This window comes from Staurois parvus, unplaced genomic scaffold (assembly GCF_062004578.1).
Source record: "Staurois parvus isolate SC_StPar_1 unplaced genomic scaffold, SC_StPar_1.0 ptg000267l, whole genome shotgun sequence".
Taxonomy (NCBI): Eukaryota; Metazoa; Chordata; class Amphibia; order Anura; family Ranidae; genus Staurois; species Staurois parvus.
The window spans coordinates 6,616,554-6,641,152 of record NW_028318063.1 but is presented as its reverse complement, the minus strand read 5'-3'; the positions used below and the strand labels follow the sequence as shown (position 1 = coordinate 6,641,152).

At 39.9% G+C, this 24,599-nt stretch overlaps 1 protein-coding gene across 1 annotated transcript in view; it reads left to right on the top strand.

Annotated features, from left to right (window-relative positions):
• ZFYVE26 (zinc finger FYVE-type containing 26) overlaps positions 1–24,599 on the top strand; it is a gene marked incomplete at its 5' end in the record, with an annotated part of 362,313 nt that overhangs the window by 255,839 nt on the left and 81,875 nt on the right. The window contains one exon of the mRNA XM_089681435.1: positions 8,734–8,875. Within this exon, the coding sequence (XP_089537561.1) occupies positions 8,734–8,875 (142 nt within the window). The remainder of the gene's footprint in view (positions 1–8,733; positions 8,876–24,599) is intronic.

The window sequence follows — 24,599 nt, the reverse complement described above, 5'->3', positions numbered from 1 at the left end:
AAAGGGGGATAATCAAGGTAGAACTAAGACGTATAGCTCAGCTTACCTGACCAGCCACACTTTTATCCCACTTCTGACACCAAAATTGAAAGGATCAATTCCTGTCTGTAGCCCAACCTGTCCTCGAATATTTTCCTCACCAGGCCTGGGAAGCTCCAGACACCGAAGAGTGCAAGCTAAATCTCTGAAAGTTTAATGCATGACAAGAACCATTATACAGGACTCAGTAGGCGTTGCTTAATCTTAGGATGACCAATGAAACATTCCACTCTTATCAATATAGTTACGTGAAGAACAGAAACTGCAAATAGCTGAGAGATACCTTTTATAAGGTGATTCCGTTTACAGTGAAATTAAACTATTCTCAGAAAATGAGAGAGAAGTTACAAGCAAAACTAACTGTTCACACATCAAAAAATGGAAGCATTCTAAAAAATGGATGCCAGTTAATAAGACATATTTCCTTACAGGTGGGGAAGAGGGGGACCTGCACATACAGGGGTGGAAGCGATCCAGCAGCTGCACCGCCATCTGTTACCTTCCATCTGTCATCCGACAATTGGCTTGTCAGTTGCACACACATTCAGGAGTAAAAGCCACTGCTGTAAGCCTTACACCCATGGCAGTAACACTTTTTTAGGTTTTAAACAGAATGGAGGTTATTTTTTTTTTTGTTTGTTGTGATCTGTGTCCCTGTTGGAGAGATCCCCCTCACTTTCTTGACTGGTGACACCAAAACAATAAATGAGATAAAGATGTTTCAGTGAAACAGGAAGACCGTAACAGAGTAACTGATTTCTCACCCTTCCCCGCTATACTGAAAATGTGATTTTTTTTGCTGTCTGTCTCCATTGAAGAGATATTCAATTAACTGCTTCCTGACCACCCTATAGCAGAAATACTGCTACAGGCACTGCCATTTTCAGCCGTGGCTGTCATTCACCAGGTCCCGGCTGGTGATTACTGTCCTGCACCCGGTGATTGCCGAGGATCTCTGATGGGGAGGAGAACTGTTTGTATACACAGCACAGCCATCCAAAGCAGTATGCTTACAGTGAAGCACAAAGTTAACCCTTTGATCACCTCTCATGTTAACCCCTTCCTGCCCAGTACCATTAGTACAGGGTCGTTTTTTTTTTTTCCTAGCATTGATCGCTGTATCGGTGTTACTGGGGATGTCCGTGACACCAAAGCAGTTCCCCCAGGTGTCAGAATGCCCGCCGCAGTCCCGTTATAAGTTGCTGATTGCCGCCATTACTAGTAAAAATAAAATAAAAAATCACAGTATATATACTGTCATTTGTAAATGCTATAACTTTCACATAAACCAATTAATGTACACATATTGGAATTTTTTTTAGCAAAAGACATGTAGCAGAATACATTTTGGTCAAAATTTATGACAAAATTAGATTTTTTTTACTGGACATGTTTAATAGCAAAAAGTCAAAAATATTGTTTTTTTCTCAAAATTGTTGGTCTTTTTTTTTTTTATATATATATATATATAGCGCAAAAAATTAAAAATGCACAGGCGATCAAATACCAATGAAAATGCTAAATTTGTGGGAAAAAAGGACGCAAATTTCATTTGGGCGCAGCGTTGCATGACTGCTTAATTGTCAGTTAAAGTAGCACAGCACCATAACACAAAAAGTGGCCTGGTCAGGAAGGGGGGTAACTCCTCAGTAGGGCAAGTGGTTAATTTGTCTTTGCAGTACCTTGTCACCCTAAAAGGAAATGAGAGGAAATCCATCTGATGACTCAGTAGTGAAAACCAGAAAAGGATTCAGAATTTTCTCCTTTCTCTCCAGGATCTCAAACATGTTTTGACTGGAGTTGGGCTTTACACAAAGTTAACAATTTTCTGTATTGTGGATAAATATGATCCTTTAGCAGGGATGATGTTTGGAGCATTGTGCAGGAAGGGGACTATTAGACTGCTTGAGACCCAGACCACTGTGCTCTGTGTTTTAGTAGGGGTTCATCTCCAGGGTGTTTTCACCCCTTGCTGGAGCAAGAATGTAAACAAATTAAAAAAGACGCCTATACTTATTACTGTGTATGCAGCCCGACTGTATCGCAACAATAAACTGGAGGGTTCATCCTGCTCTGCACAGTGGCTGTGACAAGCCCATTCAGCTGATAAGTGATAAACAATCAATGTTCAAACTGCATACTTTGTATAGTGGAACTCTACCCCATCTGAGCATCACAAACACTATTTAATAATTTAAATAGAAATCACTTTAAAAAACATCCTCTAGCACCTATGGCCACTGCCATCTTACGTGGGCTGATGATCCGTGTAGCATTTACTTTCTAAAATCTGTTTGCCCTTAACTCAGGTATGCAGGTAGGAGGGTGTGCTTAGCTGGGAAAACCCCTTATCAAACTACTCCTGGGATGTATGACATAATTTGCCTATACCTGGAAACCAAGAAGTAAAAGTTCTATTGGACACAGCGCAGTGAATTACCTCACACTGCACTGCAGTAAAAAAAAGTACTGCATGTTGTATGTTTTTCAGAGTACACCACCCACACACCACTGCAGTGTGGTGGTGTGAATTGACTAGTAGACAAGGCATTTGCACCTGCAGGCAAAATCGCATACATGTACACCATTTTGCCTGCTCTGGTTCAGGGGTGCACAGCAACCCCCCCCCCCTTGACTGCTGTGTCGACTGAACACAGCAGACTGCGGATGCTGGTACTCGGGGGGCGGTGATCATGTGATCACTATCATAGTTGCCAACATTTAAAAAAAAATTTAGGGACACTTTTTTTTATTGTATGTCCAGAAAGCCAGAGTTATGTAAATTAGGGGCAGGGCATCAATTGTGGGCGTGGCTTGGAGATAAAAATATGGTGACACGCGAAGCGCACCGCACCAAAAAGGTGGTGTGGCTTAAGTTACTCTAAATGTTGGGCCTGGCTTAAAGGGGGTGTGGTCAAATAGTCTGATTTTCTTGGGTTCCCCCATACAATTTTTCTCTCCAGCCCAACAGCCCAAAAAACAAATAAACACATAGACTTATCTAAAAAAAAAAAAACTTTAATAACATACACTCAGTGATTGGTTGCTAGAGGTTACTGCCGTTAGTAAAGGGGAGGGTCAGAGACTACAGTAGTACAGGAGATGGTCAGACTGCAGACATGGCACAAGGGATGGTCAGAGTGCAGTACACCCCCCACACTCTGCACCCCCCCCACACACACACCCACTCACTCACTCTGCACCCCCCCCCCCACACACACACACACACACACTCTTCCCCCCCACCCACACACACAAACTCTCTCTCTCTCTCACAACTCACCTCTGCTACACTATAGAGCGGCATCTGGCCGGTCCGCAGCCGCTCTGACAGTGTGTCCATAATTGGTGGTTCTGGGCTTGGTCCTCTCTGCAGCAGCTTCCTCTGCCTTGCACGTGAAGAAGAGGCGGACGCTAAGGCGGGCTGGTGTGATCACCCCTGGGCTGGCGACATCTCCTCACAGTAACAACCAATCAGCATGGGAGAAACAGCCACATGACTTCCTGTCTCACTGATTAGCAGTCCCAGGCAGGGAGATGGCAGAGGATTGCAGGGAGCGGGGAAGAATGTAGTTAACACATTGCAGTACTAGATGCCCCAACTGCCGTGGCCAGCGGTCCGTGACAAAATTAAACCTGTCCGTGACAAAAATAATTTTCCGTGATTCAGCCCAGGACAAATGTCAAAAATCCGTGAGCGTCCAGAGCAATCCGTGATTGTTGGCAACTGTGCAATAACATGATCACAGTGTCAACAAAGCGGATATGAATTCATTCATTCATGACAGCTGTGTTTTCTATGCTGTGAATGGCCCACAGCTGTTACTTGGTTCCTGGGCCAATCACAGCACCCTGTGCCATGTGATTTGCTATAGCCAATCACTGGTCACTAATGATCACAGTTGTAATGAATGTAACCCATTCGTGACAGTTGAAAACTTTACTGTTACAATGATCTTCATTGTAACTGCAAACAAAAAACCCTGATCACTCCCTCAGAGTAGTATAGTGTTACTATGGTAATACCAATACCTCTCTTGAAAGCATGTAAAAAAAATGTTAAGAAATGAAGAAAAAAAATAAAATAAAAGGTTACGAATTTGAATAAAAAATGATTTGTTTATCACTGCCAGTCCACACCTGCACTGATGACCATATGTAACAAAACAAAAAAAAAATGGAAACATTTTAATTCCTTAATTTTCAAAAAAATTGCGACAACAATTATAAAAAAACTCACCGCGCCTGTTACGAAGTGCCTCAGACTGTCTACTTTCCAAAAAAAAGGGGTAATGTAGGGGGAATTTGTACTGTCCTGGGATTTTAGGGCCTCAGAAAAATGACATTTTGGCCTAAATTTTTGACGAAATTTGATTTTATTGGATATATCAGAGTAGAAAATATATTGGGTTGTTTTTTCAACATTTTTGGTATTTTTTTCATTTATATCGCAAAAAAGTAAAAACCCAGAGGTTGTCAAATACCACCAAAAGAAAGCACTATTTGTTAAAAAATTATAAAAAAATTAATTTGCATACATTATTACATGACCAGGCAGTAGCCAGTTAAAGTAGCACCATGCTGAATAGCAAAAAATGCCCTGGTCATGAGAGCTCAAGTGGCTAAGCTATTTAAAACTACAAATGTTACTATTTTCCACCCCTTTTTCCCTAATTTATTGGCTACTTAAATAATAGCTAAGTGATCTGGCATAAACAACCTATTGCTTCTACTGTATTTTGGAAAATACATACTTCACTATGTTTTGCCCTGACGTAAGGAGAACAGCATAGGTGTGGACACACAGCAGGAACGTCCCACAACCTCACTGCACATTTCCTCGTCCACGCAAAACTTCCTTAGGAGATCTCCTGCACAGTGATTTTGAGACAAAAGGGTGATTGCTGGGAGTAGGATTCCCTAAACTCGCCCATCATCGGGGAGGGGGCAGTTTGGTATCTTTGTTCTGGGCACTGGATAATCTTGTCCTAGCACTTTACAGTGTAATCTTTTCAAATTTGATGCTAAATTTCAACCACTCAGAGCTTATGTGGATGACCAGGTGTTACATCATACCACTGGTTGCACACTTTTCCAGCACTTCTGCCTAGTGCCCTTATAAGGTATGAGGGTTTGTTACAAGACTGTCTATATGTTGGTTTCTGCTTATTTCTTTCAAATGCATTTACTCTATATTCTGAACACTACTGTATGAGTACCCCGCAGGGGAATGCCCTCATCTGTAGCTTTGGGGGAAACCAGACAAAAGGGAGCAATAGCTAAACCTCAGGTGAACATTTGCTCTGCCAAAGGTCCACACAACACACAATGTTAGAGTGATGCTGCTTCCCTTACACCAGAGTAGGAACCAATGTTGACATCTGCATCTGTTTCTAGCTCTATTTCTAACAGAGCAAGCGGTCTACCTGACAAAAGTAGAAATTTCTGCATCTGTATCTGAAATGCCTGCAAAAAGTGCCTCACACAGATGGTCTTTTAAGGCAGACATCTTTTTGGAGAAGCACATGACCAGTTCATCAAAGCTCTCACAGAAGGGAAGGTTTCACTTCCCAGGAACATTCCCAACACTCCCCTTCTCATGAACCTCTACCTTCTCAGAATGCAAAGCACCTTACCGCTCTCCCCAGGTTTCAGCTTCAAAACCTAAAGTCAGCCCTTCCTTTCAGTGCAAGACTTTGGCCACAAAGTCTTTCCCAAAGCCCCATTGTAGAGGCACTCCCGCTCTTAAGAGTGGGGGGACATCTGTTAGAGTTTCCCTGTCTCTCGTTCATAGACTTGTAGATTCACTTGGTAGTTTCAAGGAGGTACAAAATTGAGTTCCAAACTCTGCTTTCTCACAGTGTTGTTCTTTCAAATCAATAAAAGAGAGTTTAAAGACAATCAGTTTTGCAGAATGATGGAAATAGATGGAAGTCTTTCAGGCTAGGGAGGAATGTTCCAGTTCCTCATAGTCCAGGGAACATGGTCACCTGTGGAAGGCAAGCTTCCCATCAACTTTTTTGAAGCTCAGAACAATTAGAAGGACTTCGCAACATTTAAATCTCCCTTCTGCAAGCACACCCAATCAGGGTGCAGTTGACTATGAAATGACTGTGGCCTACATTAACCATCACACTTCTAGCAGCTTGATTATGTTCACATTCCATCCTGTTCCCAGAACAAAGCCTCCGTCTGATTGGCTGAGGTGGAGATTGTGAAGTCACCCATCTCCACCTCAGCCAAGCAGAGGAAACCTTGTATTCATTCATACAATGCAAAAAGTTTCCTGTGAATGGCTGAGTGAAGCTCTGCCCAACTCCAATTTTTTATTTTGCTCTGAGAACAATAAGCTAAGTCCCACTGCTGGAACAGAGTGTTGTATACTGTAGGTGCAAAAAAGAAAGAGAAGGAAGGAGTGTAGAGCGTCATGAAATATTTATTTAAAACAAAGTTGAAATGCACTCATATAATAGTAGTAAAAAGCAGGCACATCTCTGAGTTTGTGTATCAGCGAAGCATCCTCCACCACTGCTGTGTATAGTCGTCACCCTCTCTGCCTCTGGCTGGATGGATGGTGAAGGGAATCCAAAGCGAGGGTTGGAATGCAGATGGAGTGCAAGGGATTGCAGCGCTCGACAAGGTGACTTCCTCAGATATTATGCAGATCATTTCGGGGCATTCACACATCGACTGGTGTTGGGCACGATCCTTTCTCAAGCTAATCAGACTATACTCAGAAGTGCACATTAAATAGACCATACAGTACATGCCTCCTGTGGGCAGACTATTTGAAGGGCTTGATTTTTAAAAACAATGGTAGGACCCAGGTATTAGGCTCCATCTTGTGAAGGAATATCATATTACAATTAAAATAAGAATTACAATTACAAATACATACTGAAAAGAAAATAGATTTAAAAATTTTACTGTATATATGAGCATGTGCTATCAAATCTCCCATAATTTATTTGGGAGATTTATACGGTGTAAAATATATACGTATATGTATCTCACATGTGCATCTGGAGATATATATGCCTTTAGTGGCATGCAAGAATGGTAAACAACTTGTACACAATAGCCACCAATAAAATATATATACATGAAATGATGATAATTTCTAACATGGAAATAAAAGCGGTCCTATACATTTTTTTTTCTGTCAACATCCTTTTTACATCTTATCTGTATAAATTAAATTTTCAGTATCATTACTATTTATTTGTCTCTGGACCCTTAACATTCCCTTCATTCTATTTGGAAGCTGTCATATGCTTCCTTTGACCATATTCTCTGTGCACTTCCGCCCTACAGATGATGCGCTTCCTCTGGGTGTGTTTGAGATGGCGCGTGGGCCCTGCACTATTCCCAGTGGTGCGCAATCCACTCTCCACATATCTCCACACACTCCAGATTCTATGAGGCTGCACAGTCATCTCCACCTCTTCTCCATTTAAGGGACATCATACCACATACAGTAAGTCTTTCATATCATTTATGCTTGCGGCATACAGTTCACTGTTTGCACACATCTTTGTACAAGCATCATTTATTTCATTTTATTTAATTCATGAAAAGTGACACACACAGGAAATAGCTTTAGGACCCAGCCGTGGGGCTGTTTTCCATGGAGGGGGTGTGGTGATGATTTCAATCAGTTATTCTCCCTATACATGGGCATTCTCTACCATCTTACCTTTGAAAAAGGGAGTTCAACTCCCGAAACGAGTCAGTTTTTCCCACCGGCACCATCATCCCAGGACTCCAGTTGTGTAACATTGACCCATTTGGCTTCATGTTCATTTTTTATATTTGTTTTGTGAGTATCCATTTGTTACATTTTTAATAAATTCATTTGTAACCATGGTAATGCACTGTGCTCCCTTTTTGTTTTTCTTTTTTTATGAATACTTTGCCTGTGTCCTGTACTCTATGATTTAGATAAAGGGAGTTTTGACTTGTAAATTCTATATCCTGGAGTACAGGACTACAGCCACCCTCCCTCCCATTCCTTAATTATTCTGTGTTGCTTACTATAAAACCGAGGACTCCCGGAGTGGGATAGGGCTATAGGAGAGGCTCCTAGGGAGCATGTCTTCAAAATCTTTGACAGTGTCGGATCACCTAAAGATAAGAGCCTTTAACCCAGGGTCTGTGATCACTTTACCTGTGCCCTGTACTGTACTCCAAGATATTGAATTTACAGGTAAGTCAAAATTCCCCTTTTTTTCTTAGCTGTTGTGGGTCAAGTGCTTCCTAAAAGTTACTTTTAAGGCCTCGTTCACACCATACGGACAGAAGAACTGATGGAAACTGATGTGCAGATTTCACTTGCAGAAACATCAGCTTTTTCATGCGAGCCTAAATTTGTTTTATACATGTTGCAGAAAAAATGTGCCCCTGACACTAGTGTGGTGGAGTGAACAGGACACATAGAGAACAATTGATTATATTGTACCCTTGCAGAATGTGTGCAGAAAAACTGAGGTATTTGCACCATGGTGTGAACAAACCCTAAAGGGGAGTTACTTCTAAATATAGGCAACAAAAACTTGATACACTGTATTGAAAAGCCTCAATCCATAAGAAAAATGTACAGTAGATGTTAACTAAGATTGTTTATTGTTTTTAGGCACATTATTACTAATGAACTTCACTAGACGATAACCAAGACTGTTATTTATTGTTTTATAGGCACATTAACACTATTGAACTTCAGATGGAGATCACAAAATTCCTCCAGAGGTGTGAGAATTTGGAGACCAGTCAAGGCCATAACAAACCCCCTCCAACTCTTTTTGGGCACAATAACATGATAATAGATGTGGCCTATAGAGTGAGTGTTTTCTTGATTTTCTAAGTCAAATCTCATTTTGGTTAAATGTTTCTACAACCGTAAACTTTAGTATGTGTTGTCAAAATACAAGATTTGCTTATCGTGTAGACCCCCCCTATGTCCATAAAAAAGTCTGTGGAAACCCTAACAAAGTTCAAGGTTTTTTCCCTTCATGTGTTCTATGCATGAAGATAAAAAACCTTCTGTGTGCAGTCCCCCCCAATCCTTAATTGAGCCCACTCCGATCCAGCGGCGTTTCTTCTCATTTTCCGAGACAGCAGCAGGAGCCCATTGGCTCCCAATGCTGTAAATCACAGCCAATGAGGAGAAAGCAGGGGAACGGGCCAAGTAGCGGCTCTTTGTATCTTATGGACACATAGAGCAGCAACTCAGGGATGAGCGCACAGCAGTGTACCCAGGGCGAGCAGCTTTCCTTGGGGACACTGCTCGAGGGGAGGAGCCAGGAGTGCCGGCAGGGACCCAAAAAGAAGAGGATTGGGGCTGCTCTGTACAAAACTACTGCACAGAGCAGGTAAGTATAGACATGTTTGTTTTTTTGTTTTGTTTTGCTTTTTTTAAACAAAGCTTTAGTGTCACTTTAATTGCTCTCTTTTGGTCTGTTTCATTGAAAGCATTTTGTTTTATAGGTGCAAAAAATACTTGTTAGCTTTGCGAGAAATCCAGTGAGCTTGTAACTTCCAGTAGTGAACAGCAGGATATCGATCCCCTGTTTCACAGATATAAGAAATCAGAAACAAGCAGCCTAGATTGACTATTTCACCATTGATACAGTATGGCAAGGGAGCAGAGGGAGAGGAAGTGGCATTTTTTTCTTCTTCTTCCATACAATAGGATAGGGTTGCTTAATGTGGGGTCATGAGGACAGTATTTACTTTTGTAGTCTGAGAAAGATTTTGCTTATGAGGTGGACACAGGCGAATGAACTGTATATACAGAGGCATGGCTAGTGAGTGCAATGTGTTTGCTAGATTGCATATCTCAATCATCGCATGAATAGTTGACAGTAATTTTTGTGTGTTGTATGTAATTGGTGGCAAGGATTCTGAGATACGGGCTGTGTGCACTAGAGGTAGATATCATTGGTGACATTTATACTGGAATATATGCAAAGGGTGCAGACCAAATGATCTCTTGTCCCTCATTTCCAGTACTTAGATATTTATTGACTTTGAAAAACATATAGTTATACTAAGGCATACATAATCTGCCTTTTCATTACATTTTACAGTTTAATTTATATATGAATGCATGTATAGTCATAGTTAAATATGTTTGGGTCTCAAAGTGATTGTAAAGGCTAAAGGTTTTTTACCTTCATTCATTCTATGCACAAAGGTAAAAAAAAACCTTCTGTGTGCTTCTCCCCCCACGGTCCCCCAATGTTCACCTGAGCCTTCTCTCGAGCCTCCAATGTTCACAGGAGCTGTCTCTCCTCATTGGCTCACTGGCTGTGATTGCTGTTAATCACAGCCAGTGAGCCAAGGGGACGTGGCCAAGCCATGGCTCTATGTGTCTTATGGAGGCATAGAGCAGGCCTCAAGAACAAGCACGCACCAGTGCCCCCATAGCAAGTGGCTTGCTATTGGGGGTGCTGGGCAAGGGGAAGGAGCCACGAGCACTGGCGGGGGACCCAAGAATAAGAAGATCAGAGCTGTTCTGTGCAAAACCATTACACAGAGCAGGTAATTTTGACATGTTTGTTATTTTTTTTTTTTTTAAAGCCAAATCTTTAATATCACCTTAAGTAATTGCAACTGCATTTTCAGAATAGTGACTGTATCAATCCACTGTATCCATATTGCTGTTATATTTTCCCTATAACTTTTTAGCTTTTCTAGATATAATTGTCTTTTCCAGTGAGTTGGTTCTTCCCATAGTATTCCTTATTAGGACAACATCAGCCTAGTTATTTGGCCATCTAGTTAAGGGTTGGGCTTGAATTGTTGAACTGAACAATCTGTTTGCCTTGCCATACATGGTAGTCGTAGAATTCTTCACTAACACTATAGTTCAGAGTCATCAATACTTTTGCCATCTTGCTTCCTTTTTGTTCAGATTTCATGAGAGAGTGACATATCCCGACATAGCCATGCTTCACACATTACATGTAAACAGACAGGTTGAATAGGTATGGCTAGAGTCTTGTCTAACTCCATTGCCAGTCTTGAATAAGTTTGTTTCCATTTTCCATCATGTCTGTTGTTCCTTGATCAGTGTAGAAGTTCTTCATACAAAAAATTAGATGTTCAGGCGGAATACATAGACTAAACAGAGAACATATTACATGCTTTATGGGAGGCAATTTATTTTAAAGAACAGTGCTGTAGAAATTTCTGGTTATAGACAAAATGCAAAACATAAATTCTAGGATAAAAGCTAACATTGTGGACTTTAGAAATATATTTGTTGCATGTTCAAAGAAATGTTTAGATATCATAATGCATATAAAATCTTAGGTTTGAAAAGCTTGTTTTTTAAAGATTGTTTTAGTACTACAAGCTGCAATTACTTCCCATACTCTGTTTACTGAAAGAAACCATTACCCATACAAAATTGTGTTGTTTTTTTTAAATAATAGTTTGCTGTTTTACGAACAGCAGCTGACATTCAATTTCCAAGCAGAGTATCACAAGTTGCATCCATTAAGAAGATTATACATTTGTTTTCACAAAGCTAAAGGAAATTTAGTGGCATTTTGCAATACTGAGCCCAGGAGCTGAAAATCCAATTTCAATATCCGTATATTTATAGCTTTGAAAAATGAGAAAAGGTATTTTTTCTTCAGTGTATTGGAGAACATATGACTTATTTCTGAAGATGTGTCTATCAAAAGCTGCTAGCATTATCATACCAGACTCCCAGGACGTTCACCCCAGCAGTCATCATTACTCATGATATTGTGCCAGACCCTCTAATTTAGAAATTCCCTGCAAATGATGTTTCTGCTTCTCTTCATCATACGATATCAGACCCTCAGTGCAGTGGCAATGACCGGTATCAATGTATTGGACCCCCAGATTTGGTTACACACTGTCTGACTATTTTGTTCTGCATTTTGTCATGCCAGACTTCCAGATCTATACATTCACTGCAGTGGTCGCTACCCAAAGATGGCATATACATTACATTATCAGACTGAAAAGAAGATTGTCTAGTGTACACTGAGGCTTCTGTGTTGTCTGTCAGAAGACCGATCACAGAAGTCGTTTCCTAAACTCCTCTATATTCTTTCTAACTGGGCTCTTTGTTTTCTTTCATTATTGCAGCATATCCTGCAATTTCTACTGCCATTCTTAGGCAGGAAGCACTAATAACATAAGTAACTTTCCTAAGGCCCTCTTTCAGGTGCAAGCATGGAGTGGGTGGGGCATATTGGGTGAGCATGGCTGTGCTCTCCACAGATTCCTCTTCAATTTGCGTACTAATGTTTACAGATTTATTAAAAAAAGGTGACAAGGCAGAAGACATTGCAGATTGCAACCCCATCTACTACTGGTCTCAGTGAGTATGCTTAGTATCCCAAGTATATAAATACAAATAAACCCCCCTAGTGCAAAATAATGACAATCAAATACAGTGTACCCTTCCCTTATTAACAAACTTCCCCAAAACGCATATAGACTTAAACCCCAAAAAGTGTGATAATCTTATGAAGTATGCTTAGAATCCCAAGTATAAATACAAATATAATAAGTGCTCTGAACAAGAACGAAAACAAAAACCACACAAGTCCCAAAATAATAAAATAGTCCTTCAAAATATCAAAGTCATTCAAAATCTCAAAATCAACCTCCAGATGAAGACAGCATCCAAAGTGATTTCTGAAACCAAAAAAACCTCAAAAAAAAAAAAAAAGGAAAACGCACATAGTGTATTATCCTTTACAACTTGAATTATTCATTCCATAACGCATGTGATTCACACAAAAACACTCGTGATCACTATATGGTAAGGGGAATAGCTGTGTAAACACGTGCCCGCGAAACAAGCTAGTGATAAAAAACTGTGAAAAACGTGTCCACTTGTTTTTGTGTGAATCACATGCGTTATGGAATGAATAATTCAAGTTGTAAAGGATAATACACCATGTGCGTTTTCCTTTCTTTTTTTTGGAGTTTTTTTTGGTTTCAGAAATCACTTTGGAGGCTGTCTTCACCTGGAGGTTGATTTTGAATGACTTTGATATTTTGAAGGACTATTTTATTATTTTGGGACTTGTGTGGTTTTTGTTTTTGTTCAGAGCACTTATTATATTTGTATTTATACTTGTTTGTATTGATACTAAGCATACTTCATAAGATTATCACACTTTTTGGGGTTTAAGTCTATATGCGTTTTGGGGAAGTTTGTTAATAAGGGAAGGGTACACTGTATTTGACTGTCATTATTTTGCACTGGGGGGTTTATTTGTATTTATATACTTGGGATACTAAGCATACTTCATAAGATTATCACACTTTTTGGGGTTTAAAGTGTTTATATGCATTTTGGGGAAGTTTCTGAATAGGGGAAGGGAACACCGTATTTAATTGTCGTTGGTCTCAGTGAATGCTGGAACAGTCTGGCAAAAGAAAAGTTTGCCTTTTCACCTGCATTTACGCACATAGTTACTGCAAGAATCCAGGTGACAAGCTTGCAATTTGGCTCCAGTTTGGGCTATGACTCCTAAAGCAAAAAACATCTAAGCTTTTGGAAACATGTTATCATTCTAATGCTATGTGCTGGTGGATCCCTCAGTCATGTTTTGCGTATGCTGTCTGCAACATATATTTTGTGTGTGGGCTAAGTCACTCTGTGATACTTGCAAGTCTTTCTGTGATCTTTCCCCTTCTACTTTCTCCTCAGATACATCTTTGGGTCTTTGCAGAGTTGCCATTGTCCCTCATAAGGCTTTCTCTAATCATTATCAGTTTGATGATTTTCTTTCTAGAGAGTGGAAGCAGCCAGACAAGGTTTTCCATTCTCTATCCATTTCCTTGGGAATAAGAAGGTGGTTTACACTATCCTTCTTGGATACATCGATATCTTGCCTTGATAAGGCAGGCAACCATGATTGCTGTCAAACTCTTAATGCTCTTGTATTCCTAAAGTATGTGGCGGAAAATAAACTGAGGTCCCTTTCTAGACTACTTTAATCTGCTCCTAGCTCAGTATTTTATTGTGCCAGGGTTTTACTGACTGTGACTGAATGGGCTAGAATATTGCATGAGGAACTAATTCTTAGAGTTTCCCCCAACACACCCTAATTGATTTTATGGATCAGATATTGAATACAGCCCTGATATTTCAGAGGGTATTTTGGCTCATACAGTTTGTCCAGCAGGCAACTTACAGATCTCTGTTCAAACTCCTTATCACAAGGGAGCATCGGTTTGTGCCATCTCTGAATGTTATTGAGGAAGCTACTGATGGAAAGAATATACATCCTCACAGACATGAAAATCAAGGACTTTGATTCTAATGCCAAACGTTCAAGGTCCTCTGAAAAACCTTTTTCAGTAAGGTCAACTCTCACCTGTGGACAAAGGTTGGTGGACACTTGCTGATATTTTGCACATTTGTGAGAGGGTTTCTATATTCTCACCCACCCACCTCTGACCCTTAACAGGTGTTTTAGCTCCAAATCTCCCTCTTTCTCCACAGAGATCCTTGGCTCTGTTCCAGGCAGCACAGTGACTTGTTTCTCAGGTAGCGATAGTTTCTGAACCTCATCAGGGTTTTTATTCCAAACTGTTTATTGTGCCTAATTGAGACAGATATATTCTTCCTATTGTGGGGTTCAAGGCACTCCGTGCCTTTTTCTATACCCAGTAGTTCAGTATGGAGTCTAGTCATTCATGGTTGGCTTTCCTACAACAGAAAGAGTTCCTGGTTTCTGTTGATATTTGGGGTGCTTATCTCCATGTTCCTGTCTTCCCAATACACCTATAGTTCCCGTGAATTGTTATAGGTAACCAACACTTCGAGTTTCTGATGCTACATTTTGGTTCAAAGAAAAAGGTGGCTTTCAATGGCCGTATCCATAAATTTAAGTAGAAAAGAATGCAGACTAGAAAAAAATCCTAGTCTACCAAATGGACAGACTTTAGTGGCACAACATAGGAGAGACCCATAACTATAATGAAAATAAAAACTTTATTCACAAAATTTAAAAACAGGGAATACAAGCAAAATAGAGCCTCCCAATATCACATGGGGGTAAAGGCCCTCTAGTTTGTTATAATATCCATAAATACTGGAAGTAAAGCACTCAGTCACATTAATATTGAGGTATTAAATTATGCATATCAAGTATATTGACCCATACTTTTCCAGAAGATCTAGGTCAATGCATTTTGCCAATATTTGGCTTCTCCAGGACCCAAACCGATTAGGAGGGCATCACTACATATATGAAACAACAGTGTATTAATAAATCAATAAATATACAATATTTAGTATGCATTAAAAAATAATCACTGAAAAGAGAATATTAACTCACACCATTAAGGGAAAACAGCCTGGTCATAGGTCTAGGGATGGATACAGGGTTGCTCAGGGCCCTTCAACCCCACCAGGGACAATGGGGATGGCCAGGGCAAGTATCTAGGCACATAATGGATGTATCCCTAAATATAATATAAAGCAGCATGTATGTGTCCCTTATAAAATATTACTACATAAAGTACTTTGTGGTATGTATGAATATATGGAAGAAAAGACAGTCACTTGGTAGACTAAGGCACGAGGGAAGGTGTAGGCAACATAGTCAATGCAAAGAGGACATCCAAGTGTAAATAACACTGTCAACATAAAAAATACATAGGAAGTGAGGCTCACATGCAGATAAACTGATGTAAATAAACTTTGCCTCCAAAAGACAATGGATATACTCAAATTTATACATTTCCAATCACCACACAGTGGAGTGACACCAAACTATTTAAAAAAAAAAAAATATGACCAAGTTTAAATATGTTCACACAATGTGTAAATTTATATGTAACAATATATGTGTGATTTAACTTTGCAACTAGAACCCTTTACAAATGAATACTACCTTAAAATGAATGCTTGTTATCATTCTATAATAAACATTGGGGGTTATTTACTAAAACTGAAGACTGCAAATTTTGGTGCAGATCTACATAGAAACCAATCAGCTTTCAGATTTTATTGCCAAAGCTTAATTGAACAAACTGAAGTTAGAAGTGGATTGGGTACCATACACAGCTGTAGATGAATGAATGAATGAATAAATGAGTGAGTGAAAAATACTCAAATAAACGTGATGAATCCCAACATAACATATAAATTAAAGTCCAGAAGAAATTTAGATTTTAAAGGTTCTCCCGTGGAGAAAGTGTCCATCAACATTGACATTCAATTCATTGGGAAGAGTGTGTCCACCTCTAATATAACCAGCCTGTTACCGAATTTCTAGACCCCAAGTTATAGGAGGTCTATTTGGATATACTCAAATGGATTTGCCTGTATCTGCATGTATCCTGATAATGATTACAACCATGTAGATGTTCCAGTGCTGTGATGACTTATTCCTTTTCCTTGCCACAGGAAGCACTCGCATATAAAAGAAATTCTCCGTAGTGTAATACCGCCAAAAATTTGATTTAAAACCGCAACAATTCTATGTTGTGGCCTTGGGGGGGGGGGGGGGTATAGGATATCATATTTAAAATCCATCGTGTTTCTAATTAAGAAATACTTCTTACTTTGTTACTTTCCCTCCAATGGGATATATGCCTATCTATACCTATCACCTGTAAACTGTATGGGTCTTTACTATGCTTTAAAGAATAATATTTCGATAGGCTATGATTAAGATAACTCTTCTTAATATCATCAATGTGTTCCCCAATCCTAGTTTGTAAAGCTTCCTACATATTGCTTCTTGCATGGACAGGTTAACAAATATACCACATATATAGTAGAAGAAGTTATAAATTCTGTTACATCATAGGTTCTATTGGTTACCTCAGAGGAAAAAGTTATTGTTTTATGGCAGTTGTCACCTACTGTTTTACATATTTTACACTTCCTACAGGTAAGAAGTATTTCTCAATTAGAAAAATGATGGATTTTGAATATGAAATCTTATACCCCTCATGGCCTCAACATAGAGTGGGATAGTAATAGTTTTGTTAGTAATAGTGAGGTGAAATATGGGTCTCTGTCTTCTTTCTTCTCCTTTGTTTTGTAATTTGTATTGTAACTTTTACTGTATATTTTAGGTTTTTATTTTATTTTAACCACTTGAGCTCCTGAGGATTTACCCCCTTAATAACCAGGCCTCTTTTTGCTACTCGGCGCTGCACTAATTCAACTGATAATTGTGCGGTCATGCAATGCTGCACCTAAACGAAATTTACGTCCTTTTTTTCACACAAATAGAGCTTTCTTTCGGTGGTATTTGATCACCTGTGCGCTTTTTATTTTTCACGCTATAAACAAAAAAAGACCAAATATTTTGAAGAAAAATGATATTTTTTACTTTCAGCGATAAAAAATATATAGTAAACTCAAAGTTAGTTATAAATTTAGGCCAAAATGTATTCTGCTACGTTTTTGGTAAAAAAATCCCAATAAGTGTATATTGATTGCTTTGTGTGAAAGCTATAGCGTCTACAAACTATGGTATAGATACTGCAATTTACGACATTTTTTTTGCTATACAGCGCTGCGCTAGTTTAACGGACAATTGCGCGGTCATGCAATACGGTACATAAATGAAATTCATGTCCTTTTTTTAACACAAATAGAGCTTTCTTTTGGTGGTATTTGATCACCTGTGCACTTTTTATTTTTTTGGCGTTATAACCAGAAAAAGTTTTGAAGAAAAAAATTTTTTTTTGAAAAAAACAATATTTTCTCATTTTGGTCATAAAAAATATCTAAAAAAACTAAAATTTTGTCATAAATTTAGGCCAAAATGTATTCTGCTACATGTTTTTGGTTAAAAAAATCCCAATAAGTGTATATTGCTTTTTGTGAGTTATAGCGTCTACAAACTATGGTATAGATAATGGAATTTACATAACTTTTACTTTCTGACTGCCCATCACATTTCTTGAGGTGCTAAAATACCAGAATAGTACAAACACCCTCAAATGACCCCTTTTCGGAAATTAGGCATCCTAAACTATCTGCTGAGAGGCATATTGAGTCTTTTTTTTTTTTAAACAAAGTTGTAATTTAAATGATTTATTCCTCGCACAAGCCATGGGTATATGTGGAACTACACCCCAAAATACATTCTTCTGCTTCTACTGAGTATGGGAATACCACATGTGTGAGACTTTTTGGGAGCCTAGCCACATACAGGAGCCTAAAATCCAATGACCACTTTGAAAGCCTGAAGGCGCGTAACTTCCTCATTACACTTCCTCACTACCTATCACAGTTTCGAAGGCCCTGACATGCCAGGATAGCCCCAAACCCCTCCAAATGACCCCTTTCTGGAAAGTAGCCACCCCAAGGAATTTAAAAAGAGGCATGGTGAGTATTTTGCAGATCTCATTTTTTCTCACAAGGTTTTGAAATATAAAAAAAATAGAAAAAATATGTTTTTGGTTTTTTTTTTCATTTTCCAAAAACTTGTGGCAACAAATGAGATCTGCAAAATACTTACCGTGCTCTTTATCAGATTCCTTGGGGCGTCTACTTTCCAAAAAGGGGTAATTTGGGGGGTTAGGTGCTATCCTAGCATTTCAGGGCCTCCGAAATTGTGATAGGTAGTCTGGAAGTATAATGAGGAAATAAAGCCCTTTAAAAGCCTGAAGGTGCTTATTGGATTTTGGGGTCCTGTACTTGGCTAGACTGCCAAAAAGTCTCTCACATGTGGTACCCCCATACTCGGGAGAAGTAGCAAAATGTATTTTGGGGAGTAGTTCCACATATAACCATGGCATGTGTGAGCAGTAAATCATTTAAGTGACAATTTTGTGTAAAAAAAAAATATATATTTATTTTTGTCATTTTCCAAAAACTTGTGGTAAAAAATAAATTCTTCTATTGATTCAACATTCCTCACAGCAAATAGTTTGGGGTGACTACTTTCCAAAAAGGGGTCATTTTGGGGGGTGGGGGCGTTTTATGCCCAGCATTAGAAGTTTATGCCACACATCATTCACTCTTCTAACCACCTGAAGACCAAGCCTTTTTGTTCACATGAAAAAAATCAGTATTTTTTGCTAGGAAATTAATTTAAACCCCCAAACATTATATATTTTTTTAAAGCAGACACCCTAGTGAATAAAATGGTGGGTACTACAATTTTTTATCGCACATAGTACTCGCGCAGCGATTTTTCAAAAGCAATTTTTAAAAAAAAAATACACTTTTTTTAATGCACAAAAACACAATATATTGGCCAATTGTCTGGTAAATAGATACCAAACATGACATGCTTTAAAACTGCGCATGCCCTGTTCAATGGCGACAAACTGCAAACATTTTTAATATCCATAGGCAGCGCTTTAAAAGCCACCATTTTAGATTTACAGAGGAGGTCTAGTGTTAGAATTACTGCCCTTGATCTGACGTTCACAGCAATACCTCACATGCATGGTGCAACCGCTGTTCACATAACGGCACAGGGTGTGCGCGCATGGGAGGGGCAAATTTTTATTTTTTTTTAGTTATTTTGATTTTTTTTCATTATTTTTACATTGTACCTTTTTTTTTTTTTTTTTTTTTTATCACTTTTAACCGCTTGCAGCCCTGCCACTGTGTATATACGTGTGCAGGGCGGCAGTGGAGCGCAAAAGCACGTTTTAAAATGTGCTCCGCGCTCCCGACACATTTGCGGGTAGGGCACGCGCGCGCTCCCGCCGACCCGCGGGTGACACGATTCGATCCAGGAGGGATCAATCATTAGATTTCAGCCAGTGATTTCTGGCTGAAATCACATGATCGGTCCCTGTCCTATCCTGTCCTGTGTTGACATTTACACAGGGCAGGATATGATGTCATTCTTCTCTGCCTGGACACATTCCGTTCCAGACAGAGAAGAAGACATACAAACAGTGAGTAAAACACTACACACTGACAGTTAAAACACTAGGTCACATTTAACCCCCTGATCGACCCCCCCCCCAGTTAACCCCTTCACTGCCCTGTCACCAGTGTCACTGATCAGTGAAGCGATTTTTACTGATCACTGTATCAGTGTCGCTGGCGACTTCCGATAGTGTTAGCGCCCCTCCCAGATAGCGCCAGTTTGCCCGCTAATACACCAGTAGTCCCGTCTAACCCCTTGATCGCCCCCCCCAGTTAACCCCTTCACTGCCCTGTCACCAGTGTCACTGATCAGTGAACCAATTTTTACTGATCACTGTATCAGTGTCACTGGCGACTTCTGATAGTGTTAGCGTCCCTCCCAGATAGCGCCAGTTTGCCCACCAGTACACCAGTAATCCCGTTTGACCCCTTGATCCCCCCCCCCAGTTAACCCCTTCACTGCCCTGTCACCAGTGTCACTGATCAGTGAACCGATTTTTACTGATCACTGTATCAGTGTCACTGGCGACTTCCGATAGTGTTAGCGCCCCTCCCAGATAGTGCCAGTTTGCCCGCTAGTGCACCAGAAATCCCATTTAACCCCTTGATCGCCCCCCTTCCCCCCCCCAGTTACCCCCTTCACTGCCCTGTCACCAGTGTCATTGATTACAGTGAACAGATTTTTACTGATCACTGTATTAGTGTCACTGGTGACTTCCGATAGTGTTAGCGCCCCTCCTAGATAGCGCCAGTTTGCCCGCTAATGCACGGGATTTTTTTTACCAAAAACATGTAGCAGAATACATTTTGGCTTAAATTTATGACTAACTTTGAGTTTACGATATATTTTTTATAGCTGAAAGTAGAAAATATTGTTTTTTTTCAAAATTTTCGTGTTTTTTTGTTTATAGCGCAAAAAAAAAAGTGCACAGGTGATCAAATACCACCAAAAGAAAGCTCTATTTGTGTGAAAAAAAGGACGTAAATTTCGTTTGGGTACAGCATTGCATTACCGCGCAATTATCATTTGAATTAGTGCAGTGCTGTATAGCAAAAAAAAGCAATAAATTACAGTATCTATACCATAGTTTGTAGACGCTATAACTTTCACACAAAGCAATCAATATACACTTATTGGGATTTTTTTTACCAAAAACATGTAGCAGAATACATTTTGGCTTAAATTTATGACTAACTTTGAGTTTACGATATATTTTTTATAGCTGAAAGTAGAAAATATTGTTTTTTTTCAAAAGTTTCGTGTTTTTTTTTGTTTATAGCGCAAAAAATAAAAAGTGCACAGGTGATAAAATACCACCAAAAGAAAGCTCTATTTGTGTGAAAAAAAGGACGTAATTTTCGTTTGGGTATAGCATTGCATGACCGCGCAATTATCATTTGAATTAGTGCAGCGCCAAACAGCAAAAAAAGGCCTGGTCATTAAGGGGGGTAAATCCTCTGGAGCTCAAGTGGTTAATGCTATAACAGGGAATGCAAATAACCCCTGTAACTTCAATGGGCATTGTCATATATTCTTTTTTGAGAAATCTGGGGTCTATCAGACTCTAGATATCTCCTCTGCCCTTACATTATCTAATCAAACCAAAATCGGTGTGATCAGATGCTTTCCCAATTTACAAATGGTGCTGTTTATATGCCGCGAAACTGAAGTGATGAAATGCTTGTAGCTTCCGAATTCTTAGACTATAGAGATGACTGACACCATTCTGGTCTCCAATCAGCTCTATGGTCAGCTGGCAGAAACACCGGCTGCATTCTCAGGTTCCCCTGATGGCACAGGACAGCCCGAGAAGGCCGTGGAAGGCAGCGGGGGAGGGGGACATCATCTACCACTGCTTGTAAAAGCAATCTTGCAGCTAATTAGCCACTAGGATTGCTTTTACATGAAAGCCGATCACCGGCTGAAAAAAACGACACCAGGATGATGCCTGCAGCTGTAGGCATCATCCTGGTATAACCATTCAAATCCAGTGATGTACCAGTACATTGCTGGTCCTTGTTGGGTATGTATGCTATGTTCTTTTTTTTTTTTTTTTTTTTTTTTTTGTATGCAGCCAGTGGACTGAATGAAAAAATGAGAAGAAATCTCTGCCAGAAAAAGTGTGCGATATGCCCACCATTAGAATATACCGCCCTGCATCCACCCACTTCTAATGGTGGGCTCACATTAGATCACACTTTGCCACAAGTGCCAGTTCCTAGATTGAATAAATGTCTAAATAGTGGCATGCTTGAATAAAAATTGTCCACGTATAAGTGGTACCCCATATGGAGAAATGATGACACTAAGTCCCAAACTATCTTGCCACTGCTCCCCATGTAGTCTGGGCATCCGGGCGGGCTCCACGTAACTATCTTTTCCCTCGTAAATCCGAAACGTATAAGTATAGCCTGTTGTCCTCTCACAGGTCTTCTACATCTTGACCCCATACTGGCACGCTTCCAGGGGAGAAATTGTTTGAATGCAAGGCGGCCCGAAAAATTAATAAGGGACTCCTCAACGCAGATGTTTTGCTGGGGAGTATAGACATCTGCAAATTTTAGGTTAAGGTGATTTGCGAGGGGCTGAATTTTGTGGAGCCGGTCAAATTCAGGGTTACCCCGAGGATGACAGACTGTATTGTTGTTGAAATGCATAAAACACATTATACTCTCATATCTATGCCTGGCCATGGCAGCAGAGAACACGGTATATGATGAAGCAGGTCTGGGGACCAATACAACCGCAATTCATTTATTTTAGTAATGCCCATGTTGAGGGTTAGGCCCAAAAAAAATGTAAATTTGAAAACCGTAATGAGTTTCCATGCGAATGGTCTGGCAAGGTTTGAATTTGGGTTGGCGGCGATAAATTGTTGTGCATATAAACTGCTTTGATCCACAATCAACGCATACCTATATACCGTGAAAAATAGCTCCAAAAATCAAGGAGGTATGTGAAGGACCAAGATGTACTAGACCGCTGGTACTCGACAGTTCACCAAAAGGTAGAGCGGCACTAGTACTGGCACTCTGCTGCATATGAGAGTCATCAAAATTTACCGGCAAGTGCTAACAGAGATCAGGCCTGATTCTGCGAACACTACGGTTTTGTGTAAAGTGTATCAAGTGACAGTGACCTACTGACACTGCACTTGCTGGGGGAGAAGGGTGGGTAAGCGTAGGGGCTAAACGCAGGTGTTGGCAGGTGCCGGGGTTGATCCCACTAACGCTGCATTTTTGGGGACGCTATACTAATGTGAACGCTGGTATAGTGCTGACCTGATCAAAGACATTGACCCGTTCAGACACTATACTAGCAATGGAGGTTTATTGTACATGATCGTGCTCCTGGCAATCAAGGGGTTAAATGTGATGACTGGTGTACTGACGGGCAACCTGATGCTATCTGGGAGGGGTGTGAAAACCACGGGAGCGCGAATCACGTGTATGTGTGTGTGTGTGTATATATATATATATATATATATATATATATATATATATATATATATATATATATATATATATATATATGTATGTATATATAATCACGTATATATATAGTATTTCTGCTGTAGGGTGGTCAGGAAGCGGTTACAGAAGAGGTTTGTGTTACGGCGCTGTGTTATTTTAACTGACAATTGCACAGTCATGCAACACTGCACCCAAATTAAATTTACATCCTTTTTTTCCCACAAATTGAGCTTTCTTTTGGTGGTATTTGATTGCCTGTGCGTTTTTAATTTTTTGCGCTATAAAAAAAAAGGCTGACAATTTTGAGAAAAAAAAAACAATATTTTGGACTTTTTGCTATAAACATGTCCAGTAAAAAAAATTAAAAATCAAATTTTGTCACAAATTTCATCCAAAATGCATTCTGTGACATGTCTCTGCTAAAAAAAATCCCAATACGTGTAAATTAATTGGTTTACATGAAAGTTATAGCGTTTACAAATGGCGGGAAAGACACTGGGATTTTTAATTTTTTTTATACTAATAATAACGGCGATCAGCGACATATGGCGGCGATCAGCAACTTATGGCAGGACTGCGGTGGACATTTAAACACTGGGGGGAAACTGACTTGGGGTCACTGACATCCCCAGTGACACCAATACAGTGATCAGTGAAAAAAAAACCCACTGACACTGTACTAATGGCACTGGGGAGGAAGGGGTTAACATTTTTAGTGTTAACTGTGTGAGGGGTGTGTTTTACTAGGGGGCGGGGGGGTGTGCTGGACGGGGACAGGCTGATCGAGAGAGAAACTCTTCTCTCCCTCTTCAGCTTGCCACGAGCTGACAGGCAACTGACAGATAGCAGGGCTGTGTATAAACAATGCAGCCCTGCTCTCTGTCAGCAATCACCGCTAAGCGCGGGGAAACGGCCAGTAATGACCAGCCGTGACCCGGCAGCGGAGACCCGCTGCTGACACCCGCGGGACAGGTAGGGCGGGCACGCGCCTAGCGTGCACCCCCAACCTGTTTTGCAAAACCACGTTTTAAAACGTGGTTTTGCGCTGCCGTGCCGCCCTGCAAATGTACAAATGCAGTGGCTGGGGCTGAAGAAGTTAATGTATAAGAAGATCAATTTCTCCAGAGATTTTTTATTATAACTTTCATACTAGGAAAATGTAAGGTGTCCAGTAGGGGGCATTTCACCTCCGTTTTTTTCTATTTTTTGTAATATTTATTAAGAAATAGAA